The sequence below is a fragment of the Cryptotermes secundus genome, unplaced genomic scaffold (genome assembly GCF_002891405.2).
Source record: "Cryptotermes secundus unplaced genomic scaffold, Csec_1.0 scaffold687, whole genome shotgun sequence".
In the NCBI taxonomy this organism is placed as follows: Eukaryota; Metazoa; Arthropoda; class Insecta; order Blattodea; family Kalotermitidae; genus Cryptotermes; species Cryptotermes secundus.
Window position 1 is genome coordinate 196541 of NW_019720175.1, and position 20503 is coordinate 217043.

At 41.9% G+C, this 20503-nt stretch overlaps 1 protein-coding gene across 4 annotated transcripts in view; it reads left to right on the plus strand.

The window, feature by feature from the left end:
• LOC111867853 overlaps window positions 1-15208 on the plus strand; it is a 127147-nt gene extending 111939 nt beyond the window's left edge. For all 4 annotated transcript variants that reach the window (XM_023858056.2, XM_023858062.2, XM_023858066.2 and 1 more), the window contains exons 3-5: window positions 4288-4340; window positions 12906-13297; window positions 14213-15208. In XM_023858056.2, coding sequence (XP_023713824.1) covers window positions 4288-4340; window positions 12906-13297; window positions 14213-14432 — 665 coding nt within the window. In that variant the 3' untranslated portion in view covers window positions 14433-15208. The remainder of the gene's footprint in view (window positions 1-4287; window positions 4341-12905; window positions 13298-14212) is intronic.
• The last annotated feature ends 5295 nt before the right edge of the window (window positions 15209-20503 follow it).

The window sequence follows — 20503 nt, forward strand, 5'->3', positions numbered from 1 at the left end:
TGTGCTTCTTTCTTTTCGTCATGACGCAGACGTGTCTTGACGCATGCCGGTGTGCGGCCTACCATACAGTCTCGATACTGAGAGAGAGCGTCGCTTTCCTGGCCTTATTCCTGACACTGTCCCATCATTTGTGTGAAGGGAGTCAAGGATAAACTTAAGGACAGCCGGTCTTGAAGCCGAGATTTGAACTCTCAATCTCCATAATACGAAGCCAGAGCATCACCTGCTTGACTGGAAAATTCCTCTGTAAATGAGTAAGTTGATACATAAATACGGACGCCGAGTTCGGGGTCCCGTTACAAGGATATACTTTCGCTTTCGTCGCGCTCGACTGTACAAACAGCAGGTGCGTATCGCACAGAAGGCTCGCTGGTAGCTCGTCAATGGCGAGTTCTCACGGCAGTTCCTCCCGTTTCGTGCCCACAATCAATAACTGAAGCGCCACTTTCCCTGGCGAGCCAAGTTCAAGGACAACACGCAGCCGGTTCCTGCGTGGTAGGCTTAACGCACCGTACAGTAGCTGATATTCGTAGCTTAAGCTATTTAACGATTCTGCTTCAAATGCAGTGGTTAATAGCGTGGGATGAGATGGAAAACTGATAATGAATGTTGTTATGGAGAGACTTAATAAAGCCACGAAAATGTCAGTGGTAAGAGCCGGTAACACGACTGCGACTGCGCCTGCGCCGTCTCCTGAATGTAGGCCTACAGGGTTACTGCCGCACCAAGCTGCCGGGTCGTGTGCAAAAGCACCATGCCAGGAAGATGTAACCAGGGACAGAACATTTCTTTTAATGCCTGTTAGCCAAACAAATATTATGGTGATATATTGGGTTTTCGGACTTTATCCATCGTCCTAGTTTTTAAGATAACTAATAAAAACACGACGTTTCGGAAACTGGATCTGTTTCCGTCCTCAGGTGAAGGAAAACACCTATTCTGTTGGGTCCGTTAGAAAGAGCTAGCCTCAATCAATATTATGGTCTCCAAGAAAAGGTGAATCAGTATTTTCCGGCACCCTGCTACGGCTCTCGTCTTTGATCGACGCCCAGGTTAGTTTCTTTTTGTATTGGTGTCGTAAACACAAGCAGGTCAGGCGTAACATAATGAGGGGAAAAAATTCGAATTTGAAACAGAAATGATGGCTTACTGATTATATTGATCTTTATCTCTTTTGAACGTGGTTCAAAATTTGTTATATGTCACAAATAAATGAGTGGGATTGCCAGAACACGTAAAACCAGCTCCGGAACATCAAACTGGAAATTATTTGCCACGGGGTTCTGTCAGTCTCTACTGGCCACCAGGCGATCGTGTTTTTCGATGTCTGGCTGTAACGCTTCCCGCTACAGTATTGGACTGGAAATCTGTAAAGTTCTTGGATATAACGCCATGTAGACCGCTGAAAGTGAACCGACGTTGCGAAGGAACATATCTCCATCTTCAGGGTGAAAGTAGGTGGTTACTCTGCTTGCCACTTGCTTTCACTCTGATATCTTGTTTGGCTTATTCGGCGCTGAAGATAGAGGAGATATGTTTCTTCGAAACGTCGGTTGACTTTAATGGACTACGCGGCATTATATCCCAGCAGATAGTACTCTTCATAACCATTGCTGCGAAAATCTCGAATTATCCAGAAGCCACTGTGAGCTTACCTTCCCGCCGCAGCTCCACTGATGTGGTTACACCTCACGACTGATTTATCGATTTCTGGCGAGTGCATAATTCATAAGAGATTACATCATCCGCCCCCCGAACCCCTTGATTTTCCACCACTAGTGTTTATTGAGGGGATCTTTCAAGAGCAGGGTTACGGGAAGAACAACAGACAACACTACCAACACTCCGGACGCTCCAGAGCGCGTCCCTCCAGTCCTCATAACGGCATTGGGAGTGAGCCTTGCCGTATCTTCATCGGATATGAACAGAATATTACAAACTTTACTTCGTCTACAAAAATGTGTATACAGCTGATGAAACCAAGGAACATAAATGCCTAAGGTCATATTACAGGGGAGGAAGGAAGGGTGTGGGCCAATTGAAGTAGTTCAGGGTCGTGGCCGTTGGTGGAGCCTCTGGACCGACCGTCATGGTAGAGTGGGCAAGCAGTCCCGCTTCGATCTCGGCCCGGAGACGGGCTATGCTTACTGAGAGTTTTCGTGGCCTTCCTCCAGCCAAGCAAATGCCAGAATACAACTTCAGATTAGGCCACGGCCGCTTCTTTACGTGTCCTTTCCGATTTATTGTTCAGTAAATTATCCTATCATATGATGCTATGCGGGCTGAGATATTGACACAGTCTTTATATAAGTGATATATGCCTAAATAATACTCCTTCGTCATCCCTTTCTCTTCATCATCACAATCATCCACCATACTGGATCGATACAAATCGAAATTATATTCGCCCGGCGACTTCTAGCGTGAAATAGTAAAGGTAAAATATGTAAAGCTATCCCCGTAACAGGCCGTGGACGCCCATAGGGTTGCGAGACGTCGAAAGTCCCACATTTTCTGGACAACCGGCTCGCAGATGGCGGTGGGATTGTCAGCCTTACGCGCCAGCCGCCCTTAACCCTCCAGGAAAATTCCTGGTACTCATTTCTGTTAGAGGTTGAGTCGATCCCAGGGCCATAGTGCAGCTGGAAGGATTAGGTCAATTGAAAAATTCCAGTGACCTCATCGGGATTCGATCCCGCCGCATGCCGGCTTGTACAAGCATAGTGCCTCAACCAAGTACGCTACCGCGTGCCCCCGAAAAAAAAAAGTGGATGACAAAATATAAATCTCATTATGATCTGCATAATTTATTTTGGAAGTACAGTATTTTCATCATTGTATTCTCTACGTTTCTCGTAGAAGTCTCCAATTTTGAAACTTCTGCGCAATTTGTACCTCGAGATGACTGGTTTCCATATCTACGTAAGATATGAAGTTTTCGCGGCCAATGAAGGCACCGAAGTGATCTCGGAGACGATCAGCCGCATTAAGGACGAGCTAGACACTAACGCTTCGGAGACCTTTTCAGCCTCCATCATCAGGATGGATGTCTCAACTTTGACGCGGCCAGGAGCCCCACAGGTCTCTACCCTGTATCTAACAGCACCTATACCAGTTTCCTGCGATTCCTGAGAAACTTCTGCACTGCTACACTCATTAAGTGATTTATAGATGACGTATGTGTTGTGTTTACTCTCTGTTTATCAATGATGTGGGATATGTATGCCTGGCCTCGCGACCTTTGTGCTGTATGTTCGTTTCACACGCCATTCATCTCTTTCCATTGACTTTCCAAGATGTCAGATGTTCAGTAACCGACTATAGGAAAGCTTCTTTTCTTTCCAGTGATTCAAAGAAGCAATGGCAGGATACACCAAACGGTTGTATTCTGCAGAATATCAAGAAAATTAATGTGAAGTGCAGGAAGAAGTAGGCTAATAATCTGTCACAAATCAAGGAAACTAAGTAATTTTTCATTTGTTAAGAGCTTGGTGCAGGGGCACGCGGTAGCGTAGTTGATTGAGACACTATGCTACAAACTGAAGGTCGCGGGTTCAAGTTCCGATGAGGTTGATATTTTTTTCAATTTACCTGATTCTTCTAGCCGCACTATGACCCTAAAGCCGACTCAGCCTCTAACAGAAATGAATACCAGGAATATTCGTGGGGAGTAAAGAGCGGCCGACGCGTAAGGCTGACAACCTCACCGCCATCTGTGAGCCGATTGTCTAGAGAAATGAGGGAACCTCGACGTCTCACAACCCTATGAGCCTCCATGGCCTGTTACAGGGATAGCTTTCAAGAGCTTGGTACAGTTGTATAGTGACTGGATACAGGCTGGGTGGCTAAGGAGTCGGAGTTCGAGTCCTGGTAGGGGCAAGATTTCTCTCCGGCTTTCAGGATCATCCAGCGTCCTATCCAGTGGGCACCGGGGGCTTTTTACGCCAGGGTAAAGCGGCCGGGGCGTGAAGCTGACCACTCCCAACTAGTGCCGAGGTCAAGAATACGTGGATCTATATATCCACTTCTCCATACGTCTTCTTGGCTTAATTAGTTAAGCACAGGGACAAATTTATGTTAACTTTATGAGCTCGAGGAAACGGGGTTAAATTCACAGTAGGTGCAAGAGAGTGTCTGTTCTCCCAAGCATCCAGACCTGCTCAAGTGGGTTCCGAGGGCACGTTCTTCTGACGTACCTGTTTGTTACGAGCACAGGCAGTGGCTTGTAAGTACTTACACATCTGAATACCATTATTATTATCTTCTTAACAGTTTGTTTCTTTCCAGAGGGCGACCTGCGTGTCAGGAGACGACCTCATCGCCCCCTGAGGATCCACAAGGTCAGTTTGCATGACAACAGTTCCATATAGAGATATTGTCGTCATTTGCATGCATTCATATTCGCCTTTCATTGTGTAAAATTAGGTACACTTGAACCCGTCATCTCTTGTGACGTTCCGGCTGCAACAAGACTGCATATACACGGTTCTGTTCAGAAGTTTGTACCTTAAACGTAACGACTATTCAGGGAAACCTAGCGACTGGCTACGGGCTGGACGGCCGAAGGGTCGGAATTCGAGTCCTGGTAGGGTGAAGAATTTTTTCTCCTTAACGTCGTACAGATTGGTCTGGAACCCACCCAGCCTTCTATACAAAGGGTACCGGGGGCTCTTTCCTCGGGGGTAAAGCGGCAGGGGCATAAAGCTGACCTCCAACCAGTGGCGCGGTCAGGAAAATGTGGATCTATACAATTACTCCACAATACGTCTTCATGCCGTGGTGCTTAATTAGTTAAGCACAAGAACAGCTTTACCTTTTTTACCATTATATAACACGTCAGTATATTAATAAGCTTACAGTTATCTTTTCGAATACCTCGAGTTTATTTGCATTTCGTCCTTTTTAAAATTAGAGACATTTTTATTTTAAATTTCAAAGTTTGGAGAATGGAAAATTCGCAATAAAACGGTTTGTTTACTCGTTCACACCGTGTTAAGTTCAATCAGAAATCGCTGATGATTGGTTAAACTTCAGATGAACCGCCATGCGAAACGGTTGCTGTGAACATTCTTGTGCTTTACGCAGTTCGTAATGAATTTGTGTACGTACGGTGTTAAGATTCCCCGCAAAGTCACACCACCAACGGAACCAGATGGCTCATTAGCCATCACCGCTTGTATCACTGAAGGGTTTATTTCACTGGTGACGCATGTAACGCTGTAACTAATCACCTAGGCAGCCATTGTATTCTGCGGTTATTTACGACATGAACCGACACTAACGTAACGGCTTATGATGGACTGTATGACAAGACTGAAGAGAAATGTTTTCAGTATCTGAAGCTCATTATCCCAGAGCGGTAGGACTGGATACTGCAACAAATTCCGTGGCCTGTAGGCCGCTTGTCGGCGAAGTTAGTGCCAACTTTTGCGAATAGAGCGTGTCACGTGGTCAGCGCAACGGATCCCCACGGCCGTTAATCTCGGTTTTCTAGACCGGAGCCGCTGTTTCCTTGAAATAGCTCCACAGTTATCCTCGCGAGGCTGAGTGGACTCCGTTCCAGACCCACTGCTTCTCAGAAAATCCGGTAGCGCCGGGAATCGAACCCGGACGTCTGGATCTGTAGCCAGGAAGTCTGACCACTAGACCACAGAGGCGGTCAGTTTCGATAAATATGCTGGCGGGAGTGTAAGCTCCTGGTAGCGTCATCCATGCCAGACAGGTCAAAGGGTAGGAGTCAGACGAAATGTCTAGATGAATCAAATATTTTGCGGGATTAGTCGTCATCTTCGCAAGGTTCAGCTACTGTATTTCCCCTCCCGAAGCGAAGCACGCTATTGGTCCCACGTCTCTCTGTCCTCGGTGTGTACACTTGTTCAGTTGCTCTGGGTAACACGTTCCTTCCGACAGCACTAGTCTCGTGCATCGTACTACTTCCCTCACATTGTTGAAAGTTGTCTCTGCTTGTTACTCCATTTAATGATCTTAGGAATCATATTTGTGCCACGTATGCTTTACCCTGAGTCCATAACTCTTTGCCATATAATAGTGTTGGTGCAGTAACCACTTACAAATTCTCAGCTTTGTCATTTCACATTTGTTTTCCAAATTCATTTTTAATGCTCCATTTGGTCTACTGTAATTTATTACAAACTCTTCAATCTCCTCTTATGATCGTACAATGTACTGACACTTAACTGCTCAGATATGTAAATGTATGTAGTATGTGATCATCTGCTTACAAACTAACACCATTGAGCCCAGTCCTTGAGAGCCAATCAGCCGCTTAGCCACACAAGAATTTCCCACCATTTCATGGAACCTGAAGATTCATTACCGTGTTCACAAGAGCCATCCACTGGTCCCTATCCTGAGCTAGGTCAAACCGGTTCCTATTTCTCTAAGATCCAGTTTAGTTAGTTATTGGAGAGGGTGGGTTTCCCCATGCACTTAGACCAGTATTGGTCCACTGTGCTTCCCCCTATGATATTCCCGACCGAGCCAGCGAGTTCGGCCTCTACTGGCTTAGCGGTATCTATAATGCTTCCCCCATCAGAGGCGTTAGAGACTACTGTTGGGCGGGAAATATCCTTGAATTTGGCTCAGTGACCTCCTTTGGAGATATGAGGTTCTTTTACGTGCCGTAAAGCTACGACACGGGACCCACGGCTTAAAGTCCCTCCCGGAGGACTTGTTCCCTGAATTTTTCCGCCCTTAAAAATTCCACGACCTCCGCCGGGTTTGAACCCGCGTACCACGAGTCATGAGGTGGGAACGTTACCTCTAGACTACGGAGGCCGCTAAGATCCAGTTTAATATTATCCACCAATTACGTTTTGGTCTTCCTAATGGTCCATTTCATTTTGGCTTTCCCACCAGAATCTTATATGCATTCCTCTTAGCCCCATTCGTGCAACATGCCCTACCCATCTCATCCTCCTTGACTTCGTCAATCTAATTATACTTGGAGAAGAGTACAAGTTATGAAGCTCCTCATTATGCAGTTTTCTCCAACTCCCTGTCACTTCATCGCTCTTCGGTCCAAATATTCTCCTCAGCCCCTGTTCTCAAACGTCTACAAAGCTGTCCCTATTTCTTAATTTTGTCCCATCATTACTGCAGTTGGTAAAGTTGTCCCTATGCTTAACTGATTAAGCACTACGCTATGAAGACGTATGGGAGGGTGAATGTATAAATCCACCCATTCTTGACCTCGGCACTAGTTGGAGGTGAGTGGTCAGCTTCACGCCCTGGCCGCTTTACCCTCGTGGAAAGAGCCCCTGGTACCCACTGGATAGGCAGGATGGGTCCCAGAACCGATTTGGACGACGTAGAGAGGATAAAATATTGCCCTTACCGGGACACGAACTCCGACGCCTCATATATAGTCGGTAGAGCCACTGGATGCGGGCTGGACGGCCGAGGGGTTGGAGTTTGAGTCCCGGTAAGGGCAAGATTTTCTCCTTTCTACGTCGTCCAGACCGGTTCTGGGCCCATCTGCCTATCCAGTGGGTACCAGGGGCTCTTTCCCCGAGGGTAAAGCGGCCAGGGCGTGAAGCTGACCACTCACCTCCACTAGTGTCGGGGTCGAGAACAGGTGGATATATAGACACAATTATGAGAAAGAATGGATAAGCAAAATCTCATTAGAAGCGCAATTCTGGACTAGTGGCTGTTATTTCTGTCCGAAAATAACAGGTGTTTACATACAGGCTATTTGGGAACCGCTCGCGTATGTCTGCAGACTCCATTTTCCTGGAACTGCAAGCCAAGTCATACAAAGCAATTCGCTCGCTAACGTAAAATACCGAAGTAGCAAGTCATTACGAGATGTAGGAATGCACGTAGCTCGCTCTTTGTTGACGATAAGAATACGAAGAAACCAAACATTTCTTATGGCGTAACCTGTCGGTTGTTTCGACATACCGACATACTGAAATTCACGCACATCCAGTGGTGCAACAGAAATTTCTTTTCATATGAGAAAAATATTGCATATTGTCACGTGTAAGAGGTTGGCTTGACGAATAATAATGGGTTCTGGGTTTACTGGCAGTTTTTCACAATTACAGTCACTTGTAACAGCTCACACATTGAACTCCTGAACAACGTCTGTCGGACGAATCTCTATGAAGAGTCTTCAACTAGTCTCCCACTTATCTCACACTGCTTTGATTCAAAGTCAAAGTCACTAACTCCCATGCGGCCCAAAATAAAAACACCGCCTCCAGGGGTTCCGCTACTGTTCTTCATGAATGAGTTGTCTCGGAAATCTTATGTTGGAAACTAGTCTTTGTTAATATTAGCTGCCGCGGAAACATTACCGAGCCGTTGCTCAGCAATTGACGTCTGCTACGGCTCCACAATTCCGGCTTTCAGCCGTCATGTCACAATATCATTATTATGAAATAAGCAGTTCAGTGCGCAGGCTACATCCGTTCACTGAGCATGCGCAGAAAGCAAAGAATTCCAGAAGGGTGGGAAAGAAACCTCTCACATAGGAATGCCAGTTAAATTTTAATGTTAAAATAGCTTTGTGCTTAACACTTCTCCATGAATAGGGGAACTGAGATATGCATAGATCCACGCAATTCTTAGGAGGCCCATACACATACGAGTCTGGCTCGCGAGTCTGATTCGGCTCCGGTTCCAATGAGCGAAACTCGTCCGTGTGTGGGTCGCAAAGTTGGGAGTCAGCTCATTCGTTTGTGGTGAAATTAATCCTCCTCGCCGAGCCGGACTCGCGAGCCAGACTCTTACGTGTATGGTCCGCCTTAGCCTTGGCTCTAGGTGAAGTTAGTGATCAGCTTGACGCCTCGGCCGCTTTATCGCCGGCGAAAGAAAACTCGGTACCATCTGGCTAGGAGCTTGGATGGGCTCTAGGACTAGTTCTGACACTGTCGGAAATCGAACTACAGACGTGCATTTCGTACTCACTCACTTGATCGAACTTCCCTGGATTTCTTAATATACTTTACTTAAGTTAACTGCAGTGTAACTTAAAAGAGTGAATATTAAAGCAGGGTCGCAACTACACGCACCCGTTGGTTTGGCAGTGCCTTAGGAACACTACACAGGTTGCGGGTATAGCAGGGCGCTGAGGAGAATATGTGAAATCTGAGAGTGGAAGCAAGGACAAGCTTAATAAAACTGCATAATGGGGTTCTCCATAATTTTCTTATTCTTCGCCGGGTATCAAATAAAAGAGGTTGAGATTGGCGGTGCATGCAGAATGCGCGGGGAAGATGAGAAATGTATAAGCCTGAAAGAAAGGAACCACTTGGAGAGACATAGCTTTAAGTGAAAGCGTAATATTAAAATCCATCTTCTAGAAATAACGTGTAAGAATGTGAACTGGATTAATCTGGCATTCACTATGTAATGACTGCCAAAATACATACCATAGGCCAACAGTGTTTTTAAGCCAGACATATTTGACCTCTCAGGTCACCTTTAGGGGTCTTACGTGTTTGTTGTTTATTTAATGACACTGTCAGTAGCTCGGACTGTATAACTCTGAATGGCAGGATAATTACTCTTTGGTTCTACGGCCCCCTTTACGACAGATGTTCTGTGTTCTCTCATCCGACATCCATCGTCAGGTTTCTGAAACACATTGTTTCCGAGGTGAGGTTGTAGCCTCACGCCCAACCCTCAACATGGAGGACCAGAGTTCCTACCCTTCGACCTGCCTAGCATGGGTGACCCTACAGGTGTGTACACGCCGCTGGTGTAGCTCTCCAGGCGAGCAGGGCACGCAAACCTCGCTGCCACGTTAAGGTTGTAGCCCAGGGGGAAAGCAGAGCGACAGGTAATAACTAGGAAAGGTCATGTAAGGAAGCGGTCCTGGCCTAGGTTGAGATACTTGAGACCTGAGGAAAACCGCGAAAATCTTGTCAGAATAGTCGCTGCCCTGGCCGAGATTCGAGTCAGAAGTGCTACTGCTTGAGCCACCCCGCTCATTTGACTGTATTAAATATTGCCATGTGTAAAGGGGTACGCGTGACGAAAGTGACGGGTTCTGGATCGGACGATTGGATTTATTGGCACTTCCGTTACAAGTTCTCTTAATCACAATTAATACAGCGCTGTCGCTGATTTACACACTTTTTGTTCACCGTTGCACACGCACTAAGATTCTCAGTCTTCACTAGTCGCCTCCTGGTAACGGAATTAAAACAGCCTCACTGGGACTGAATCGTCTAATCACCTAAGTCTTCACAGCTCGACTTCTAATTTTTCAACTACTAACTTCCTGTGGCTATCTCCTACCGAAAACTGAACATGTAGCGCCGATTGCCTTCAAGGTAACTCCTCTGCACGGACCTCACGGAAAACAGTCTTCTGTTGTTAAGGATACGTGTTTACAGAATCGTTTCCTAGCAATAGACGTCCTGTTGTTCCGTGTGTTTGCTTCTGCAGGAACATGCTTACCACCCCGTTGCCTAGCAATGGGTATACATGTAACAACATATTCTTAAATTCGTCACAGAAGCGTTATCTAATATCTTACTTCGTTACCGAAAATAGTCGTAAAATCAGTGCTGGATTCAAATCCTGCAAAAGGTGTGAAAACTGAGGATCAACTTTGACCAATTTGTATTATTCGCATAGTGGGGGGGGGTCCAGTTGGGTCCACTCTGCACAGCGGCCACTGATTGGCCTATTTGTTACCTTCCCCGGGTGATTATGATGATGAAGAATTTGGTGGAATGAAGATTGGCAGGGGAAACCGAAGTACTCGGAGAAAACCTACCCCAAGCGCCACTTCGTCCACCACAAATCCCACTTGACCAGACCTGGGTTTGAACCCGGGCCGTCGCGATGGGAAGCCAGCGACTAAACCAGTTTGCATTAATATGCGTCTTCATCTTTCAAGGATACAAATATTATTTTAGGGGCTAATGCGTTTATGGAAATCTTGTGGATTTAGTCGCATTTCGTAAGACCGTAACTGATTTACGTTGTTTGCTGTGCAGTACAATCGATAAGCATAGGCATAGACTGTATATTAGCCTTTGTATCGGGCCGATGAACTGCGTATGATGCTGTCACGTGTATGTGTGGGGGGTGACTGCTAAGGGGTATGGATTGGATGATTGGATTTATTGATCGCTTATACGCACCACTCGGAACGACAATTAATTACAGCGCTATCGCTGATCTACATACTTTACATTTCACCGTCGCACACAGACTAGTGTTTTCAGTCTTTACTAGTCGTATCCTTCCAACGGAATTACACGTACAACAGTCTCACTGTCACTGCAGCACACATGAAGTCTTCTTTTAACAGCCTAATTCCTTTCTTGCCATCTCTTCTCAGTAAACTTCGAGTCATGACTCTCTCAATTCTATCTGACAAGAACTAGCTCGTTAGTTCAAACTGTCCTGCTCGACACGAACCACATAGAAAACATTTTTTAAAATCCTCTCTTGTTACAGAGGTGTTTACCTCGCTGTTGCATAGAAACGACAGTCCTTATATTGTTGCTTGCCTATTCCTTGCAACGGGAATGCGTTTACCGAGCTGTTGCGTAGCAATGGACGTCTGCTCTGGCTCCACTATTCCGGCTTTCAGGCTTCATGTCACAGTATGTTGTATTTTGAGGGATATTGTCAAGGGTAATAAAACAGCAAGGATTCAAATGCAAAGCAATGAATTCATCTGACTCAGGATAGGAGCCAGTGGTGGGCTCTTGTGAAGGCAGTAACGAAATATCGGTCGTACGACGTCCGTACGGTTAATGTCGCATCAAATAGTAGAATATAAAGTGTAGTCTTAGCTGTCATACGTGACAACATGCGACATCTACCGCACGACAGTCGGAGAGCAAAGAAATGTATTTTGTCGCTCTAGTGTGAAAAGGAGGTCGTACGGCAAAAAAATCGTATGATATTTTTCCGTACGACCGATGTCGCTGTGTGTGTTTCTAGCCTTAGAGGTGGATGATACTGACTAGCTGAGCAGGTAATGTCTTCTCCGTATGCTTCGACTACAAAAGTACTTAACAAATGATTATGCAATTTGATGAGAGATGTACACTAAAATAACCGCGTAAGTTTAATTTTGAAGAGTTACTCTCTTTTGGGATATAACGCCGTGTAGTCCGTTGAAAGTGAACCGACGTTTCGGAGGAACATACCGCCTCCATCTTCAGCTTCGAGTAAGCCGAGCAAGATACCAATGTGAAAGAAGGTGGCTACTCTGCTTGTCACCCTCTTTCACGCTCATATCTTTCTTGGCTTATTCGACCCAGAAGATGGAGATGATATGTTCCTCCGAAACGTCAGTTGACTTTCAATGGACTACACGGCCTTACGTAGCAGAAGATAATATTCTTTACAACCACCGCTGTGAGAACCTCAAATCGTATAAGATTAATTTTGGCCCATACTGGTCCAGTATTTTACACGAGGCTGAAATCGAGCTCCAGCATAACTTGTACCAAAGCACTGATACATAACACTGATGTATTTGTTTATTTATTTGTAGCTAATTTAATGACGTGAGTAACTCAGACTACACAACGCTGAATAATTGGATGGCAGCGAATACAGAAGTGGAAAGGGTGTTGAAAGAAGAGGTCATAGCCTTCTTTGAGGCATTATTTCGAAATTTTCATGGAAAGCAATAAAGAAACCCGTCAGGATACTCAGAACCAACTTCGATCTGTAAAATATACACGTCATTACTATCTAAAACGCTTTTTTTGCAATATTTTTGAATGTGGTACCCATTTAATGAAATGTTATTTTGTAACTACGCCATGAGTTTAGTGTGATAAGCTATGGAGCATTAGATTCATATCTGAAATGTAATAACATGAATGGTAATGAGTTTTGCAACATGGAAAGCATGTTGAAATATATGTTGAGTACAATAGCCATCCATTCTGTTTCAGGACCGACGGACTCGAGGCAGTGTCTGGCTGCAGTCTCCACAAATGGGACTGACTGCTGATGATCTGCAGCAACAAGCCACATCACGGGGGGAAGAGGAGGCGAGCATTTCCGCTAACAGTATCAGTAGCAGTTGCATTGACACTAGAAGCAGTAATCCCGAATATGGAAGTGAGGGCAGTCAGGACTGCAGTTCTCCATCCGACAAGCAGGAGAAGTGGTGCAGGGAAGAGATTTTGGAGCACCAGCAACAGCAGTGCCAACGACTTCTGCTGTTGCGGAAGCGTGAAGGCCTGTTGGACATCACAGTGAGGACTGTGAACCTCGTGAGGAGGAATCAACAGCTGCAACACCGCCTAGCTGCCCTGCAGGCCGAGACCAGGGCGTTCGTCAGGTTGGATTATCTAATTTTACTTAGTGAAGCATGAGCCCTGGCTTAAGGTCTTGAACAGGTGTGCAGTTTTTTGAATATCTGGAAAATAATGCCAAAGACGTATCGGGGGCACTCATGTAGAGCTATGCACATTTTAAACCTCAGAACTAGATGGAAGTGAGTGGCTAGCATCACGCTTTAGCCACTTTATCAGTGAGAAAAATTCCCCCTCCCCATAACCATTACACATGATGGATCCCAGAGTCAGTTGCATGCAGTCATGTTGCCCATAACGAATAATTTTCTAACTGCTCTGTCCTCGGAACAATGTATATTGAAAAAAAAATGGAAGTTTTATATAGTTTAAGACAGATATTGATACAAATTAAATAAAAGTTACAGTTTTAAATTGATTGATTTAAACTTTTGTGCTCCTTCTGCATATGTTTTAATCTTCCTGCCCTTGATCAGGGTCTGTATGTGGCCAAGGATGAGAGTCCAGACATGTGGGCTATCTATAAATACACACAAGACACTGATAACAACAAGCACTTTGAGCTGAATTTTATGGCAAACCAGTCAAATTCTATTTGTTTAAAAGTACTGAAACTTTTGGCCTACACCTTAAATTCTAAGAACAGTCCCATCCTTAATTATTCTTCATGTTTTGTATGGGTACATTTGTTTGAAAATGCTCTCTACTAAGGATGAGTAGCAACATACGAGTAGTTATTTTGTTTAGTTTTCTTGAGATTTTAATGTATCATAATTGTATTCTTCTAATTGTTTCATATAAATTCATTGCTATAAATGCCAAGTTACTGTGCTTACACTTACACAGAACAAAACCTCAGAACTCTCAAGAACTGCTTCTTTGATTTCCATGTAATGTACAGTTTTGTAAATGAGTCTATGGTTTGTTTTCTGGGCCTTTAGATCTGTTCTGAACAACCCAGAGAATCAGGCAGTCCGAGAACTAACCTCAAGGTCAAAACGGAAGTCAAGAAATGAGGATGAAAATGAAGATAACAGCAGCAAGAGACTGAAGCTGGACTCAGTCACCAGCACTACAATCGCCACTGCTGCCACTACCAACAGTGCTACAAAGCTGGAGCAGGATCCGGCTATCTCAGAGAGTGACAACAATCAGAAATGAGACCGGTGTTCACCATATATAGAAACAGTTAGTATTTATGAGAGAAGTGATAGCAGTTTTGGAACATTTGCTACACTTACAGTTTCTGGAAAAGAAGTTAGCACCTGTGCAGAGGTACGGTTTTTGTCTCTCAGGACTTTGTGAAGATTATGAAATTATAAGACTGTATGATGCATGGTCTTCGATATTGGCTTCATTTGCAGACAGGGGTATGAAACTTGGAGGTGGCAATGGAGTAATGAAATTGCAACAAAGAAAACAGAGAGTCGATCTGTTATGTAAACTTCAAAAGCAATAGTTCACAAACCAAAGTAGTTCTGAGAGTTATACATGTGAATGCTATTTCAGTTTTAGTTTTTAATGTAAGTTACTGCTTCCAATACTACGTTCAAATTTTCATACTGTAGGTAGTATGAGTAATATAAACTATGCGGCAAATGTGCCTCTGTTATCAGTATTTTTTTCCTTCTCTTTTACATCATGCGTGTTATCTTTGATTGTAAAGAATAATATCCCACAAAACATAAAAACACTTCCTTTCTAATTCATATCCTGCATCGCAAGAATATATGTGAAAACTTTGTTTTTGTATATCATTTCATAAATTAATTCTTTTAAGCTTCTTATATTCTTAATCAGTGAGTTATTGTCACTTTTAGACAGTTTGCAAAGCAATACTTAAAAGACTTTTAAATGTGTATTACTATTATCTCCACATGATTTGTTGTGTATAAATAATTACTAGTCCAAGCAGTTGTGTTAACAAAGCAATGTGTTAAGAGCTATGAACTCTCACAAGAAGTAAGTTACACAAAACGGTGTTGTTGCTGTAAGGTTAGTGAGATTCATAAAGGAGGTAACTGTAGAAATTTAGAATCTGGGTAGTTCGATCTGCCATAGTCCACAGTTCGACTGGAAGACAAAAATAAATGGAAAAGTAAGTGTAAAATAAGACTAATTATCAAATATTTCTGAATGAAGAACGTGGATTAAAGGGAGTAAAGAAAATGCCCTCCTCGTTCACTCACCCAGTATAGCGACTAGGCTACAGGCAGGACGACCAGGTTTTGATTCCCAGCAGGGGCAAGAGATATCTCTTTTCTCAATAATGTCCAGACAGGCTCTGTGGCCCACTCAGCCTCCTCTCCAGTGCATACTGGGAGGCTGTATCCCTGGGGGTAAAGAAGCCGGGGCATGAAGCTGACCACTAACCTCCATCTAGTGCTGAGGTAAAGAATGATCTATGCCTCCACTCCCCACATATGCCTTCATGGCACAGTAGTTAACTAATACTCCTCTGATGTCCTCAGGCCTGAATATCTGGCATGATTAGGTCCTCAGCTGGGTCTTCAACTATATCCTGGCAGCTGGCCAAACTCAATAAAAAAATTAAGTTTATGACTGAAAGTGTGTGAGGAAGAACAACAGTCATTCTGATACATTTCTGTGTTAATTGCTTCTAAAGTTTTCTACATCCATTTGCTTTGCAAGACCTCCAATTAGGAAAAGAATGGTATACTAGTACTTTACAGTAATTTATAACTGCATACTCAGGATATAACTGAGTTGTGATATGAACAATGAATATATTTTATTGAGAATATCGATGTTGAAGGAATCCTTTTAAGACTACAGCAATGATACAAGTACCAAGTAAAGTTTTGACTGATATTTATGTTTTGAAACAGTATTGTGGTTAAAAGAGTACTTTTTATTAAGCTTGTATTCAGTGACCAAGGTAGAACTTTTAAACAAGAAGCATGATCAAGTTATCAAATTAAAAATTTCAGAGTGCAAATTCATGACTTTTAGCTGCTGCAATGAGTAAAGGGTTTCTTTAAGTGAAATGTGGATGCCATCATATTAAAGTTTCCAGGCATCTTCTAATAATTAGTCTATGGAATTTGCCTTATGTGGCATAAATTTGGAGACCTATGGGAAAGATCATGCCTCTTGTTTTAATTGCATCTACCTATCTTGGAAGCAAGTATGCTCCTAACTGAATTTGTCTTAGAGGTTTTGCTCATGAAGGTGAATATGTAATATCCTTTCAATATGAAGAAACATTTTTAGACAGAAGAACTAGATAGAGAACAGTACCTGGATTCTACAAATCTGTTTAACAAGAATTGTGATTGCTTAAATCATGCTCTCAAATATGGCCAGTCATCAGAAATTAAATTAGTGATAGTCTTGTAGGTAATTATCTTAACAGCTAGGTAATTATAATGTTATTGTAAGACAGAAGTCTGTACAAATTCCAGCCAAGTATTAACAAAATTTTAGTAAAGACAAAATTAGACGTACCAAAGACATTTATTCTGAACTGGATGTTGTGGTTTCTTGTAACAGAAAGTGAATTAATAAAAGTGTGTACAGTTAAATAAAAATCAATGCTAGACTGGTTTTGTAAGTTTCTGTTATGGCACAGAATTTTAATTGAATGCACATGTTGGCATGTAGATGTATTTTTAAAGGATAGTAGATATTTTTTGCAGGCTGGAAAGGAGTAATGTGCTTTCAGATTTGTAGTCCAGCTGTGAAGTGTAATAAGTTTCGGAATGTAATGTAGCTTGTCAAGGTACTATATATCTAGACCAATCTGTCAACTATTTATACTAACGTTCCACATTATAATTTTATGTAACATTCATTTATAGTTTATAAAATTGTTTCTTATGGTAATTATACTGTAATATAAGAAATATAATGTAATTAAAACTGCATGTAAGTTTTAAAATGTTTTTTTACACATGAACCATTCCAAAAAGCAATCATTTTGTATAAATAATTGCATGTCCTACTTTGTTTATACACTTATGATTCAGTAACTGAACAACCAGTACTATAATATGAAATTCACAATGTGAAATATATTGCATATTATAAAGATGAACTGAATTTGGCCTTCCTTCTTTCATGATGATAATTATTATCACTGTAACACAACACACCAAAATAAAGCAGGTGGTAGTGCACTATATACAATGTATAGAAAATTAGTTATTGTGCTACAATGGGAATATGTTGTTAAGGTTAATTTCTGTTATGGTCAATTTGAACTTCCTGGCTTCTGCCTACCTTGGCAATAGAAAACACAAGATTATTAATTATACGGCATCAGAAATGTGTTATGATCAATGCTTCCAGTTATGGTCTGTTCCAGTGTTTATCAGTTGGTGGGTTGTGTCCCTCTGTGTAGACAATGGGAGAAGTGGGAAGTGATGTTTCAAAAATAAGGATTTCCATTAACTTAATGGTTAATATAATACTAAAGTATATGTAATTGTAATAATATCCTCCTTTGATAGACAGAAGGTTCATTATTACTATGGAGGGATTCCAATTCTTTGGCAGGACAGATGGGACAATATGAAAGTTTGAGAAACACTGGTCTGTTTGACCTTCCTGGCCTTTGCCTGCCTTGGTGATAGTAGAATTAGTTTCTGGGGTGTGGGCATCAATGAACTGTATGTGGACACTTGTGAAGTGGATATTAAGAAGGGAATCCAGTATTCCTCACATTCACTGTTTTACTTTGCTGGAAGTGGGGGAAGGGGAAGGAATGTGGAAAAATCTTCACTGGACCCATTCGGGCTCTGAGAGGAGGTCTATGACAAAAAAGTCAGTGCTTTAGGTCCCTATGTCAGTAACATACAATGAACAATAAACTGATTTTAAATAGAATAAGAAGTAATTGTGAAAAACTCACCAGTAGCTTTAAAATACTGAGGAGAACTATTTATATTTCATTTTCATTGGCAGTTCACTCCATCGTACAAAATTTCGGGGTACCTGCAAGACACTTCTTCACTTTTAATGATGTCAAAGATCATTTACTGCTACTCTAGTTAAGTCTGATATTAGGGATGTAGGTAACAGTGAGCAAATATGTTCCATTCCAGAATTTGACTGGTATTTAGTTGGCTGTTGACAACCGTGAACTTGTGATAAATAAGTCTGAAATATCGCAATATTTACTTGGAATATCTTGACCTTTCCTCCAGAATTTCTAACCTCAAAATATTGGAAGCTAATCTGTAGACGTTTCACATGATATCAGACCAGTACCAAAACATCCCTATCATCACTAATATGGGTTCCCATTTTCTTTTTTTGTATTATAACCATTCTCAGTGACATTCAGTAGGCTGTCTGACAGGGAAATGATACCTAATCCGCTACAGTTACACTGACTGAAACAATTGCCAATGTGGTTAGTAAACAGAGTTAACCCTCATTTCAATTTTTATGAGGCTGAATCAAAAAGACAAAAATAAGATTTTGTATGTCTATAGCTGTTAGTAAAGTAAGTATGTTAGAATTCAGAAATGTACACATAAAAGGTCCTCCAGAGTTATAAGAAAGAATTATCCAAGTAATATGATATAAACTGGTAACTTTAAATAAGATGCAACAATTTGTGATAATGGTCTCTTAATATAGTAATCAATTTTCTGAACATTACCCATCATTCAGATAAAAAATTACGATGATTGATAATATCGAGTAAATTGATCGCTGTGGTGTCATTAAAGTTTATCCCACAATCATGAACTTTACTGAGAAGCATCATGCCGTCACTATGTCATGTCTGAGAATTAATTCATGCACCAGTGACATGGAGTGGTCCATGGAAAAATCACTATTTTCACGTCTCACAGTGACTGAAGATGGGGTTTGAATTGGTAATTCGATTTATTGGATACTTACTGGTCATAACTACAAATAATTATAACACTGTTACTGCTTTTCACACTACAAAGCACTCCACACTACTCTCTTCAGTCTATCTTCACTAGTCTTCACGGCTTTATAACACAGGAAGTATTAAAATCTCCCTAAATCACACACTCCCGATACCACTGCACTACAGCACACATAAAGTCTTCAAATCACATGTTAAATCTTCACAGGCTGACTTCTTGTTCTCTTCTGTAATCCTAGAGCTGACGGCTTTCTTGCTTGTTCCGCTACCAGTACTCATAATTGCCTTGAACAAATTCTGTCACTCTTACTTATATAGCCGTGGAACAGACATGGACCTACAGTAAACACATATCATGTGATCGCTATCCATCCAGTCTATTGGTGCATTGGTTGGATCTACAGAAAACATAGCTTCCTTTATTGTTGCGTGTTGGGCTGTGTTTACAGAACTGTTGCCTGCAACACATTGATCAAATCCATTACACTATGTTCCATATGTAAAGAGTAACATATCAGTAATGTATACAATAAGAAAACATACAATTTTGAGATTACACTGTTTTCTAACTAGAGGAAAAAAATTACTGGGGGTGGATCTGCAAGACTTATTAAAGAATCTAGCTGGAAAATTTTATTGTTCATAATTATTCAACAACAATGATAGTCATTTTCTTCATTCTCATATTACCATACTTGATATGAGAATACTTAGCATGACAGAGGGTTCAAATAATACTTTTAAAATATAATAATAATGTTATTGTATGTCTTGCAACATTTATGGGTGAAATATGAACTCCATTAAAGCTTTCATTGGAAAATTAAACTAAGAGAGACCATTTGTGCTAGAAAACTTAGGAGGGTAACATTAAAATGGGCTGTAAGGTTGTGAGGACATAAAGTGGTCAGTAAGGGTTCTAACATTGGATTTTTGTAATAGCAATAATGAGCCTTCAGATTCAACACAAACAAGAACTTTCTCTATGTTTTACTGTTCATGGATGATTCTATACCAAAGAGTCAAAGTCCATTACTACAACCAGGAGCAGAACAAAAAACTGTTTTCTCGACACATTCCACTCTGTTTGAAACATGTGATACTTCATAGCACGACCTACAGTGTGTTGAAGATATAGATGTTTCAGTGCCTGCTTTCTTATTGTTTGAAATATATCAGTAGTGACAGGTTGTGATATGTTCCATGCTGGACACTAAATATATTAAAATATTCAGGTATGAAGTCTTCATTACTAACTGGCATGAAGTTATTGTTTTATTACACACAGAGTTTAAAAATACTGATGTAAACCAAACTTGTTTTCCTTCTAACTGATCGTGGAACTACGTTTATTATTTAACTT